Source organism: Magnolia sinica, chromosome 9 (genome assembly GCF_029962835.1).
Source record: "Magnolia sinica isolate HGM2019 chromosome 9, MsV1, whole genome shotgun sequence".
Classification (NCBI taxonomy): Eukaryota; Viridiplantae; Streptophyta; class Magnoliopsida; order Magnoliales; family Magnoliaceae; genus Magnolia; species Magnolia sinica.
This window is the reverse complement of record NC_080581.1, coordinates 4,786,791-4,800,586: the sequence shown is the minus strand read 5'-3', so window position 1 is coordinate 4,800,586 and position 13,796 is coordinate 4,786,791. Positions and strand designations below refer to the sequence as shown.

Genomic DNA, 13,796 nt, shown 5'->3' with positions numbered 1-13,796 from the left:
GTATATATAATCGTTCTCCGCCAGAGTATCAACGTTTCCCTCGTAATAAGAAATGAAGGGGAAGTTACATGATACTCGGGCAGCGTGAGCCGCTTGATGTGCAGGCCCTCAGAAATGGTAAGCGTGGCTACATCCACCCAAGTTAAACGACCAAATTTGGACCACTGTTTCATTCGTGGACACGTGTATATTCAAATCGGGCCATTGGATTTTATTTTTTTTTCCATTTTGACCGTCTGTCGACCAATCCCATGGTCAGATAAGTGTGATTGTTGTTCGTGATAAACATAAGCTGAGATTTATAACGTGGACAGTTTACTTAAGTCCTTGAATGCCTCTTGTGCAATGTCCAAGTGCCTGAGTATCATCCATCGTACTCCACCAGAGTATAAATTTAAAATATCTTTGAGATTTCTTGTAAATTAACCAATCGTCGCTTGCCACGTAGGATTACAAGCTCCGGCGGGTGGGGTCCACCGGGAGATCGTATTTGGAACGGCGCGGAGCAGGGAAGGTTCGCCTCTCGAGAGAGAGAGCGACCTACACGTCACCGGTAAAAGCCCGCGAAAGGTCTTTGCTGCAGGGGAAGGGTGGGTCCCACAGCGCTGGGTATATAAATAGAGAAGAGAGAAGCAGAGCGGAGAGAGACAGCCAAGCAGTCATTTGGTTCTCTGCGTTCCATCTTTGTGAGAGAAAGAGCAATGGGTGCTTCTTCTTCTGCTTCTCTGCTAGGGCTTTTTTAGGATTTTCTAGGGTTTCTTTTTAGGGTTTCTGTTCTTCATTTCTTGCTCTTGCGAGTTCTTTCTTCTTTCTGTGGCGGAGATGGGAGGTGACAAGGCGATCAGCCTCGAGCAGATTAAAAACGAGGCAGTTGATCTGGTAAGCGATCGAAACGATCTTTATATCTTCTTGTTGATTATTTCGACGTTTATCTTTATGGTTTTTGGTTGTTTTGCTGGTTTTTGATCGAATCTGAGTTTTTTTGGTTGATTGTTCTGTTCTGGCGTTGGAATGATCTTTTAGCGATTTGATGCATGAAATGGTGCTCTGCTGTCTTGTTTTTGTGGTTCGATTTCATTTTTCTTTTTTTACCTTAATGGTTTTAGATCTGATCCGAGAAGAAATTGCAGCTTTCGAGTGGTATTTTCTTTAACTTCTCGGACTTATGTTGCTGGTTTTAGTTATCTCAAGTTGAAAAATCAGATCTGGAAATGATAATAGTTATATTTGGGATTTCTTTTGCATTTTAATGATCCCAAGTGTGAAAAATCCCTAGATTCCTTTCGTTTTGGTTGATTTTCAGTTTGTTTTTTTATTTTAATGCGAAAACTACTCCTATTTCATCTGATTTTTCTTGATGATATTGGAAACAATCTGTAATGGCAGATCGATCTACTCTCTCTTTCTGTGTATGTTCGAATTTCTTCATTTTGTGTTATAAAACAGGATTTCGATAATCTCTACGGAGACACGAAGCGAGAGAAGATCTTTTGAAAAAAAAAAAAATGAAAAGAAATTCCTTATTTTTATCTTTTATATTCTTAATAATGATATTGCCAGCGATCTTTTTGCTTTAATGGCATTAGAATCCAGTTCCTTCTCCTTGGCGGTAACAGAACCAGAGATATTCGTCTCTGTTACTGATTTTATGTGTTGATTCTGGTTTATTTGATACATTATCAGAGATTTTCTTCTCCTTTTTCTTCCTCTTGAAATAGGGGAGATTTCTTTATTTCAGGCTTTCTTTTATCTTTATCCCTACGTAGATTTTTTAGGTAGAGAGAAGAGGGCTCTTTACCCAACGGATTTTCAGGGAGAGTGATTCTCACCGAGATTTCGGTCGTTTAAAATAGGGAGAGAGATTCTCACCGAGATTTCTCCTCCTAATTTTTCGGTCGTTGAAAATTGTATATTACGAGATTTAAGTCTCTTTGCTAAATCAGCACGTTTTGGTTTATAGGGAGAAGGACTCAAATCCGATCGTTTGGACCGTAAGTTACCGTCCACCTATTAGATAGCGTCCAACCTTTCTTGTGCCTGAGAAATCCAACCCGTCCAATAGGTTTATCACATCATGCAGATCACCTTTGGCAATAATCAGCCATATCCGTTGATCTAATAGAGCGTACCTTGTATTTTGTTTTCTATCAATGGAAACACATATTTTTTTATGGTATGGCCCACCTGACGATGGATAGGCATGGTTTTAGCACAAGGCGATCCTTGTGGTGGGCCAGGCTATTGGAAAAGTTGAATGTGACATGCACATGCTAGGTTGGAAACTATTGCTGTTTGGACCTTGAATTACGTTCCCAACTGGTTAGACTTGATACTTCTCTCTTTTAGTTAGCGGTGGTACCCCTTCCGTGGTACTTGTTTCTCGTCAGTTTCTCGGCCACGAGACAGGAAAATTGGTATAAAATCCGGTGCACTTCGGGTGAAATTTTGGGAAATGGTCCCGCGTTTTGAAGGACACGAGTCATTTAAGATGCGGCCTCCCGTGCTGGACAGACCATCCGCGGCACTTTCCTCAGCAATTTCTCGGGAGCATCTCGCGGGATAAAACGGGACCGGATCCCGTGCCCTTGGGCTGAGATTTTGGAAAATGTACTCCATCACCGTTGGGACGCGGAATGCCTGTGCCCCCGTCAAGCGGAAGTTCCTGTTGGCGGAAGTTATGTGGGGGCCATCGCTGTGTACGAGAGAAATCCAACCCGTTGATTAGTTTCTCCATACTAGGACATGAGGCAAAAGACGAGGCATATCCATAACTCGAGTGGGCCACACCACTGGAAACAATAGGGATGGAAACTCGTACCGTTAAAACCTTTGTGGAGTGACTTAGTTTTGGATTAGGCTGATATTTATTCATCTCGGTGGGAATAGCGTTAAAAAGGTTTGCATGGCATGTAAACATCACTGTGGCCCCTGAAAGGTTTCTGGGCGTTTCTGTCCCCACCTTTTCCTGTGGTGAGGCCTAATTAATATGAGAGGGGAGTAGATTTCTCACAGACATCCCAATGGACCCCACATAGCTTTCCTGCAATTCGCGTTCGCTCCCTTACAAGTTGAGATCCGGGCATTCGGCTTTTGGAGCGGCCCAACGTATTTGACCGTTATCAACTAGCTTCAGTGCACAAGCACAATTGATGGTTTGTAGGGCCAGTTCATTTTATAACATGTCACCTGACCTGCACCGACTCTTCATTCCAATTGGAGCTTTGAAATGGTAAAATAGACACTACTTGTTTGGTGCGACAAACGGGCCCATCACATGTAGCTGCGTTTGTTGCATGTGGGACGGTCTGGCCGTACCTTCCGTCAGTTGTTTTCAATAAAAGATGGCGGAAGCGACTAGCGACCTTCGTTGTTGCGAGCGCGAGCACCATGAAGCTCTCGGGGCCACCTAGATGTCGGTGTGGCATCAACTCAATCCATCACTTGTGCCAGCTCTTATTTGGACCTAAGCCCAAAAGGCAGGCAGGGCCAAGACTGAAGTGGGCCACTCCACACCACAGGAAAAAAGTGGCCATGGGATAGCCACCATTGAAATCATCTGGGGCCCACCGTTATGTTGTAATCTATCCAATCCGTTCATGATCTGAGTCCAACTAAGATTAACTGTAAATACAAATATGAGCATGATCCAAAACTGAGGTGCCCCCGGTGAAGTTTGAATGGTGGGCGGTTCCATCCCCACAATTTCCAGTGGTGTGGTCCAGTTGTGTTTTCGATCTGACTGATTTTTGGGCTCACTCGCCTAGCATGAGCCAGACAACTGGTGGACGGACTGGATGTCACATAGTAATCAAGATTGGCCGCACAGCATTTGTTGCACGGCTCTCTTCAATGGTCAACGGCTGTCATAGGAAGTTCACGGTGAAAATTGGGGAATTTGGTAAGCCCTCACGAGTTTCCTGTAATCCTGTTAAAGTGAACACTTTAACCGGTAAGCTATGTGGGCACCACTGCTCAGTCCATCAATTTTGACAACTCTTGTTAGGTGTGAGCACAAAAATGAGGCAGATCAATACTGAAGTCGGCCACACTAGAAGTAGTGGGGATTGAACACCACCATTGAAACTCTCTCGGCTCATAGAAGTTTTGGATCAGGCTGATATATGTGTTTTCTCTTCACCTCTGCTGGAAGAACGGATTGGATGGTTAAATGGCATATTAAATCACGGTAGGCCCCAAGAAAGTTTTAATGGTGGGCATTTTTCATTCATACTGAATTTGGATCTGCTTAATTTTGGTCTCACATCCTAACATAAGATGGCCAAACTGATGCAAGAGGAGATGTCACATGGACATCATGTTGGGCCCCGTGGAGCTTTGACATGCAAGTGTTAGTGTGGGCATGCTAGTGCCATAGTCCACCTTCAACTAGGTCTGCATTGGGCCAGATTTGATCTGGATCTCAGGCCCGTATTTTGGCTGTGGACCTGGCGTTTGGGCCGCATAGCTAACTGCGCTGGTCCTTAAGTTGTATTAGTGTGTCTGTTCTGGACCAACTCATTGAACCTGGCTTGACTGAGCATTTGGCCGGCTGGCTCAAGCCCCATTTTCCATCTGATCAGCTTCGCTGTGCCTGACAGTGGGCCGGGGCTTAGGTACTGGGCTCATCGACTGGATGGGGAAGGAAATACATCTTCTTGGCCCAGTTTAACCCTACCAATAGTCCTACTGTAGATTACTATTAGGCTGTTGACGTAAATGGCTTGTAGTAGAAAAAGCACATTACAAGGATTGCGGCTGGGCCCACGGCAGCTAACTTGACCCAGATGGTCGCTCCACCTCGAAATTTGGACGGATTCAAAACCAGGTTGATCCCGGCTTCATGTGGGCCACCACATCAATTTGGAGGTTTTTAGTTTGTATTCAATTGTTTTCCATGACGTGGTCCACTTAATGATTGGATAGCCCTGATTTCGAGGAACCAGAATCATTGTGGGACTCACTTAATACATGGGTTGGATGGCATACACATAACACTGTGGGCCCATCACAAGCTGTAGCATGTAAGCAGGTGCCTATTGATAAGAACAGCCAGGTGAATGAGATACCCTAGAAGGCGTGCACACGGGCACACATGGCCGTGCAGGTATATTGTGCGCGGCACTCGGGTGAACAACTTCTAGAAAAGCTTTATTTTAGAAGGGCTTCGGGAGCAACCGGCCTCACGGGAAGCATGTTCTATTCTTGAGTGGTGGGTCCTATGGTTCGGTTATCCAGACCATTGGTCTTTTATTTTTATTTTTTCCTGCCGAATGTGGATCAGTATTGTACTTTTCCTGTTAACGGTCCCTGTACTTTAAAACGGACTCCCCGCCTCCGACCCGAATCTGTTACCCGCTTGGGGCAACTATACTGTGGTTTCTCTTCCGTATTAGGCGGATTTACCTGTTTTTTACGGGTTTGGTAGTGAGACTGGCTTTGGTGGTATTCCAGGAACGGATTCCAATCGAGGAAGTGTTCGAGCAGCTGAAATGTACTCAAGAAGGTCTGACATCGGAGGAAGGAGCAAATCGGATCCAGATCTTTGGACCCAACAAGCTCGAAGAGAAAAAAGTTGGTTATTTTGCAACTCTGATCTTCCTCTCCTTCTTTGGTCTGTTTGTCTCATATCCTTTTCTAACGATGAATGCCTCTTGAAAACAGGAAAGCAAAGTCCTAAAGTTTCTGGGATTTATGTGGAACCCCCTGTCATGGGTCATGGAAATGGCTGCTCTGATGGCTATTGTCTTAGCAAACGGATCTGGGAAACCACCAGATTGGCAGGACTTTGTCGGAATTATTGTGTTGCTGGTCATCAACTCAACCATCAGTTTCATTGAAGAAAACAATGCCGGTAATGCTGCGGCTGCTCTCATGGCGGGTCTCGCACCGAAAACAAAGGTACAAATGAAGAAATTTGAAATTAGGTTATTACCCATTTCATTTGATTGCCATTAAGAATCAGCTATTGTGATGTATGCAGGTTCTTAGAGATGGTCGATGGACCGAACAAGATGCTGCGATTCTAGTTCCGGGGGATATAATAAGCATCAAATTGGGTGACATTGTCCCTGCTGATGCTCGTCTCCTCGAAGGCGATCCGTTAAAGATTGACCAATCTGCATTGACCGGAGAATCACTCCCCGTCACCAAGAACCCTGGAGATGAGGTGTTTTCGGGTTCGACTTGCAAGCAGGGTGAGATTGAAGCTGTTGTCATCGCGACTGGCGTTCACACTTTCTTTGGAAAGGCTGCTCATCTGGTGGATAGCACCAACCAAGTGGGACATTTCCAGAAGGTTCTTACAGCAATCGGTAACTTCTGCATTTGCTCGATTGCGATTGGGATGGTGGTTGAGATCATTGTCATGTACCCGATCCAGCACCGCAGGTATAGGGATGGGATTGACAATCTTTTGGTACTCTTGATTGGAGGAATACCAATTGCAATGCCTACTGTCTTGTCTGTCACCATGGCTATTGGATCCCACCGGCTCTCTGAGCAGGGGGCCATCACCAAGAGAATGACTGCAATTGAGGAGATGGCTGGCATGGATGTCCTCTGCAGTGATAAAACTGGGACTCTAACCCTCAACAAGCTGAGTGTTGACAGAAACCTCGTTGAGGTGTTTGCAAAAGGTGTAGACAAAGAGCACGTCCTTCTGCTTGCAGCAAGAGCATCCAGGATTGAAAATCAGGATGCAATTGATACTGCCATCGTTGGAATGCTCGCAGATCCAAAGGAGGTATATCGGCTGATTCTTATGTCTAGTTACTCATGACTTCTTTCTTTCTTTCTTGGAAGCTGAGATCTAATCTTCAAACAAGCCTGTAAATACATTGCTCATGAATTAACTGTTGGCCAGTGTGGCCATTAGGTCCAATCACAATTTTTGGGAGCCCTAACGATTAGCTATGTTTATTCTCCCACATCTAATATAAATCCAAACCGGCCAGATTAGAGGGCCATTTTGCCAGATTTGGGAAGTCGGAATGTTGTGGAAAGAGTTTCCTAAACTATCACTCTACAAGTCTATCCACACAAAAAAATACGTCTCTTACCAATGTTTTGAGCTACATCCATCTCAAATCAGCTGTCCCAGCTCAACAGCAGCACACTCTTCCGTACCAACTATTATAAAAATCCTAAATTTTTCTTTGCTTATGCTGATCTATCTTGTCTCTCTCTACAGGCAAGAGCTGGAATTAGGGAGGTGCATTTTCTTCCCTTCAACCCGGTCGACAAGAGAACTGCTCTCACCTATGTTGATGGAGATGGGCGCTGGCATCGTGCTTCCAAAGGTGCCCCTGAGCAGGTATGTTTTTCTTCCTTTTCTGTCTTTTGCTAGTGATCAAAGAAACATTAATCCAGACTAGTATTTTAAACACTCAAAACTTGATTGGTATTTGGAAACAGATATTAAACCTTTGCAACTGCAAGGAAGATGTTAGGAACAAGGTTCATTCTGTGATCGACAAGTTTGCCGAACGTGGGCTTCGCTCACTAGCTGTTGGACGACAGGTCCGTGATGATGACACAATGAATATTTTCTTTCTGTTTGTATGATCGAATGGTAGTCAATCTCATGATTTTTATTACTGCATTTAACAGGAAGTGCCTGAGAAAACAAAGGAGAGCCCAGGAGCACCATGGCAATTTGTGGGTCTGTTGCCTCTCTTTGATCCACCTAGGCATGACAGTGCAGAAACTATCCGTCAGGCTCTCAATCTTGGTGTGAACGTGAAGATGATTACTGGTAATTCTAGTTTTCTCCTTCTGTCCTTGATTTACGATTTCCATCCCCATTTACTAATGTCCTCGCGTGCGTTTCTTCATACTTCAGGGGATCAGCTAGCCATTGCTAAGGAAACAGGCCGGAGGCTTGGAATGGGAACAAACATGTATCCCTCATCTTCCTTGCTTGGCCAAGACAAGGATGCATCCATCGCCTCCCTTCCTATTGATGAATTGATTGAGAAGGCCGATGGGTTTGCCGGAGTATTTCCAGGTAGGTTTTGAATTGAACATTCCTGATCACTTGAAATTACAGTACCTTGCTCAGCTTCCATTATTGTTAAACTACTTATCCTGATTCATGTTTGTTTTTGTGTGAAAAAGAGCATAAATATGAAATTGTGAAGAAGCTACAGGAGAGGAAGCACATCTGTGGAATGACAGGAGATGGAGTGAATGATGCTCCTGCCTTAAAGAAGGCCGATATTGGTATTGCTGTTGCTGATGCCACTGATGCTGCTAGAGGTGCTTCCGACATTGTCCTCACAGAACCTGGACTCAGTGTCATCATCAGTGCTGTTCTCACCAGCAGAGCCATTTTCCAGAGGATGAAGAACTACACAGTGAGTTCTATATATCTATGCCATTGTTCTTTTGAGCACTCCTCACACTTTCTTTTCTATGTAAATAGCAATTGACCTTTGCTCATTTTGGTTATTTTGATTTTCAGATATATGCAGTCTCTATCACCATCCGTATTGTGGTTAGTAGAGATAACAGCCACATCATGTCTTATTTTGTTTGTCCTGATGAATGCATTGACTCACTGTTTTCTGTTCAATCTCGTAGCTTGGTTTTATGCTTATTGCTCTCATTTGGAAGTTCGATTTCTCTCCCTTCATGGTTTTGATCATCGCCATTCTCAATGATGGTGAGTTGTATGTCAAAGAACCATGAATTGAGTTGTTTAAAATGTAAACACGACTGAGTTTTTTTTTCCTTCCTGCAGGAACGATCATGACAATCTCAAAAGATCGAGTGAAGCCATCTCCTATGCCAGACAGTTGGAAGCTGAAGGAAATCTTCGCGACGGGTGTGGTTCTGGGAGGTTACTTGGGATTGATGACAGTGGTCTTCTTCTGGGTTATGAATGATACTGATTTCTTCTCGGTAATGTGTTTGACATCAATTTAGGTTTCATTTCATGCATGCTGAATAATAATCTTTCAGGCATACTTCTTAATATTAGGGGTTCCATGCTTTCTTTTCCCCCTCTATTTATTCTTCTTCTCAAGCTTGTTTAGGTTGGTTTCTTACAGAAACTACTTTCTTTTTCTTCTGATGCAGGATAAATTTGGAGTTAGATCACTGAAGGACAGACCCAAAGAAAAGATGGCTGCCTTATACCTGCAAGTGAGTATTGTAAGCCAGGCTCTCATATTTGTCACTCGATCTCGCAGCTGGTCTTATGCAGAACGTCCTGGGCTTCTCTTGGTCACCGCCTTCATAGCTGCTCAGCTGGTAAGGCTCTCTACGTAATTTCTAATCTAGACTTCAAATTGCCTATTTATTCTTTAGAACATGAAATAAACCTGGCAGAATATGCCACTGAAAGTTCAATATGGGTGAACTATACCATTATTTGATCTTGAACGGATGTTAATGGGATGTGCTCCTCCCTTGAGCCTTGATCCCATGTCTTCACTTCTTAGCATTTGGCACGATGAAGCGAGCCCACTTCCTATCTCCACCTCTTCTTATTTGGATGGTAATAATATTTATCTGTAGCAATTCCCTACTACTGGTATGGGTGTTCCACATCCATCTAGATCTGATGGTGATTGAAAGCAGATCCTGCTTTCACTTGCATTTTAGGAAGCATCATTGTAGGATCAATTGAGGTCCACTTCTCACCACCCATTGAGAACTCTCTTTTAGTTGTTCATTTCTCATTTAAAAGAAATTCTTTTCCAACCACCACGTTGTTGTCACCGCACTTGCCAGTAACCACTCCCGTTTTTGCCAGGTGGCTACTGTCTTAGCTGTCTATGCCAACTGGGGTTTTGCTAGGATCAAAGGAGTGGGTTGGGGCTGGGCTGGAGTCATCTGGCTTTACAGCTTGGTATTCTATGTCCCGCTCGACTTTATCAAGTTCGCCATCCGCTACGCACTAAGTGGAAAGGCTTGGGATACTCTGATAGAGAATAAGGTATGTTAACATGATTTTGATATTCTTCTTTTGAAGTACACCCCAAGTTTAATCGTTGGATCCTTTGTATGCGCTGATGTTGCTAATGTTGTTGTTGTTGTCGTCGTCATCGTCGTCGTTGTCATATAGACTGCCTTCACTAGCAAGAAGGATTATGGCAGGGAAGAAAGGGAAGCTCAGTGGGCTCTAGCACAGAGGACCCTGCATGGGCTTCAACCCCCCGAAGCCTCCAACATCTTCAATGAAAAGAGCAGCTACAGGGAGCTGTCCGAGATCGCCGAGCAGGCCAAGAGGCGGGCCGAGGTCGCTAGGTATGAACCACCTCCTCCATCATAAAAATCATTGAAATTTCATGTGTCTCTACTTGCATTGCATGGCTCATACCAGCCAATGTAGCCAGTGTGAGATCTGTGCTATTCATCAGATGGTCCTACTCAGCAAAAGAAGGCTGATACGGTCCATTGGATAACAGTCTCGGATCTCGCCCATGTGATATGCCACATGGACAGAATGGGGTCTGATGTAGCCACTTAGCTTTGTTTGTAAGATAAAGTGGGGATGTAAACTTCTTGTGAGGGTTATTGACGAGCCGGTTGTTGTTGTTCTTGTTACAGGCTTCGTGAGCTGCACACACTCAAGGGGCATGTGGAGTCGGTGGTGAAGCTGAAGGGGCTCGACATCGATACCATCCAGCAGCATTATACAGTGTAATAAAAATAAATACATATTATGAGAAACAAGGCAAGAAAGTGAAGTGTGGGGAGAAAAAAAGCTCAAAGAAGAAGAAGAAGAGGAGGAGAAGAGGAAGCAAAAGCTCTAACTAGAGTAGAATGGTTTTCTAGTGAATGCTATGCCCTTGTAATTCTGATCTGTTTCTGGCTTCATTTTCTGGCAGGAGCAGCGTTTGAATGGGCTTTGTCTTATTTTCTTTTTCGCTTGTGTAGTAGGAGCACAATAACATCAATGGCACTCGTTTTTGCCCCTTCTCTCTCCCTCTCTCTCTCTCTCTCTCTCTCTCTCTCTCACACACACACACACACACACACACACGAGGATAGTTTAACCCTCAAAGGCTAGAGACTATTAGGCCCTGTTTGGTAGACGCCTGAAAATGAGTTCACCTCTTTTTAGTTAGCTCTAATTATATATTAGTGTTCTTGATCTCTAATTCATAATTACTATTGACCTTATCTCATTATGTAATGAGAAATGCTCTAGTGGTCTCAGACCACTATAAGTTACAGTACTCCTTAGTTGCATTTGGACACTTAAATAGTGCAGTCCAATGATCTAGACTCATTAGGTCCAAGTCATATTTCTAGGGTTACCAAGAAAACATCACATCGATTCAAATGAACAAATTGGTCTATCCATTTGTTAGGGCCCATCATGGATTGCTTATGATTCAAAGGAATCACTTCTGTTGGGCAATCATAACCATCTCATCCATGACTCGAGAAAATGTTGGCTATATAAAGTAAGACCAAGTTAAGGATGGATTGGATCATCTAATCAGTGCAAATTTTGCTTGGCAGTGCATGAAATGTGTTGTGGACTTAATGGATGGTTCAGATCAATACATTGGACAATTCAAGTGAACCATTACAAATAGGAGCACTGCAGTGCCTCTTATATATCAGAGATAAGGGCTTTAGACTAATATATAAGAAGATTGTGTTCTTTATATTACATATGTCAAAGGTTTTACATGTGTGACTATCATGTCATGAACCACCACCAATCTTCAGGGCCCTTACATGTGCAACACATAAATCAATACACATGCTTTATAATGCAAAATCTGTCACTAACCATTATAAGCTCTTCACATCTTCCACCTACTCTATTATGGGTGCCTACACAGGATGTACAAAACATCATGTATGCAGGTCAAAAAGCAAGACCAATGTAATTGAGGGATGTTACCTCGTCGTTGAGGATTATTTGTTATTGATTTTACTTGCTACCCAAAAATGTCCTCAAATTGTATCATTCAACATTGCCTTCTTTTTTTTTTTGTTAAAAAATATATGAGAGAAATAATAACATGCAAGCACTACAATTGATGCCAGCTCATATGGTGGGGTACACCTTTGTTACAAGAGGGCAACATGTGCAAGATGTGGTGGGCCCTAATGTATGTTACTTGGCTATGGAAAGTGGTTGGAAATTCAAGAACATGATGAAGTCATTCCTCATTTGGAAAATTATATTGAGAATAAATGTCATTATATTTCCTAAGTATAATTATGTTATTGGGTGTTTGTTTAGGAACTCTATTAGTGCGTGATTTCAATATGTAAAATTTGATTTTATAGATGACTAGAGGTTATTTGTTTTAGTCTGTGTGGTTTTAATGTCAGATCATGTGGTTTTAAGGTAACTAATCAAAGGCATGCACTCTTGAGAACCTGTGTGATGTAAATAAAGCTTTAATGGTTAGTTCTATGTAAAAGCTGAAGGATTAAAAAAATAAATGAATCATTCAATACTCATTTTTGACTAGTAAAAGGTTTATATTTTGATTGAGCATTGCTCTCTTATATTGGCCTTTTACAAATTGAATCTACAAATGAAACTCCTCTCTCTCTCTCTCTCTCTCTCTCTCTCTCTCTCTCTCTCTCATATTTCATGTGCTTCTTCTCCTCTTCTAGCATCTTCTCTTCTTCTCTCCACATTAGTAATTCCTCCAACATGTCATGCATTGAAGACATAGAATCCTCTGAGAGATTGGTGGTGAGAAATTTATTTTCATTCTTGCATGAAAATGGCTCCTCGAAGTTGTGGTGTATGTAGATACATATGTTAAGATTTGTGAAGCCTAATCATCAAAGATGTACTGTTCATCCATCTATCACTTTCACGGTTCGAGCTTCGTTGGGAGTTGTAGGGGGATAGTGCTCATTTGCTTGGGGGTTTGGGCGCATAACCCCCGACTTGGTTGACAATTTCATAATTTCACATGAAATTTTATATAAACCCAATTTCACATGAAAATTTATATAAACTTTAGTTTGTTTGGAGTAATATATATTCTATTGTGAGAGAGAGATTGCTATCATTGTATTGAAAGTCACTTCATTTTTTACCTTCGAACATAGTCGATTAGTGTGAATCCATAGACGTATTGAAAATGAATCATGTAAAGCTTTGTATTGTGGTTTGTATCTTCTTAAAATAATAATAATAATAATAATAATAATTCTAATATTACTATGTTTGATCAAGAATGGATCCTTCTTCCAACAACAAGCACACACACACACACACACAAAAAAAAATATGCGCACGTGCAACAGGTAATAAATCATCTGTCCAAGTAAATTTTCAAAAAAAAATAAAACGGTATAAGAGGTCTTTCTTAGCATGTTAACTTGTGCAAATCTTTATTGAATCATTTTGTAAAAATAAATTGTAAGGTTGTCTAAGGTTTGAAAATTGATTTTCGGTGTACCATATCTAGGGGTGTACATTGAGTCAAATCGAGTCTAGCTGGCCTCAGCTCGACTCGGCTTGGCCACTAGTTGACCCTAGCTCGAACTCGGCTTGGCTCGGTTTGGTCAGCAGCTCGAGCTAGTTCGAGCCAAGATCGAGTCAAGTTCGCTTGTGCAGCATTTTCACAAACACATGGACTGCACCTTCAAAATCTTTCAAAATCTTATTGTTTTACATACAACAACAGTTGTTTTACAGGTATTTTATCGAACACCTTCTAAGCAACATAAAATTCAAGAAAAAAAAAAGGATATTTGTTTCATATACATACCTTCCATGCCACTACCTACACTTTTTTTTTTTTTACCGCTATGCAGGCCATCGGATTCGATATCTTTCCTTATAGCTTTTATACAACTTC

General features: G+C 42.3%; 1 protein-coding gene across 1 annotated transcript; it reads left to right on the top strand.

Annotated features, from left to right (window-relative positions):
• Nucleotides 1-641: 641 nt before the first annotated feature.
• On the top strand, nt 642-10,926 carry LOC131256718 (plasma membrane ATPase 4). The gene is made up of 16 exons (XM_058257728.1): nt 642-879; nt 5,452-5,571; nt 5,662-5,898; nt 5,981-6,742; nt 7,190-7,312; nt 7,414-7,518; nt 7,609-7,753; nt 7,841-8,005; nt 8,116-8,354; nt 8,462-8,494; nt 8,581-8,662; nt 8,741-8,901; nt 9,079-9,252; nt 9,758-9,940; nt 10,070-10,251; nt 10,555-10,926. The coding sequence occupies exons 1-16, from the start codon at nt 823-825 to the stop codon at nt 10,649-10,651; spliced, it is 2,865 nt and encodes a 954-aa protein (XP_058113711.1). The 5' UTR covers nt 642-822; the 3' UTR covers nt 10,652-10,926.
• The last annotated feature ends 2,870 nt before the right edge of the window (nt 10,927-13,796 follow it).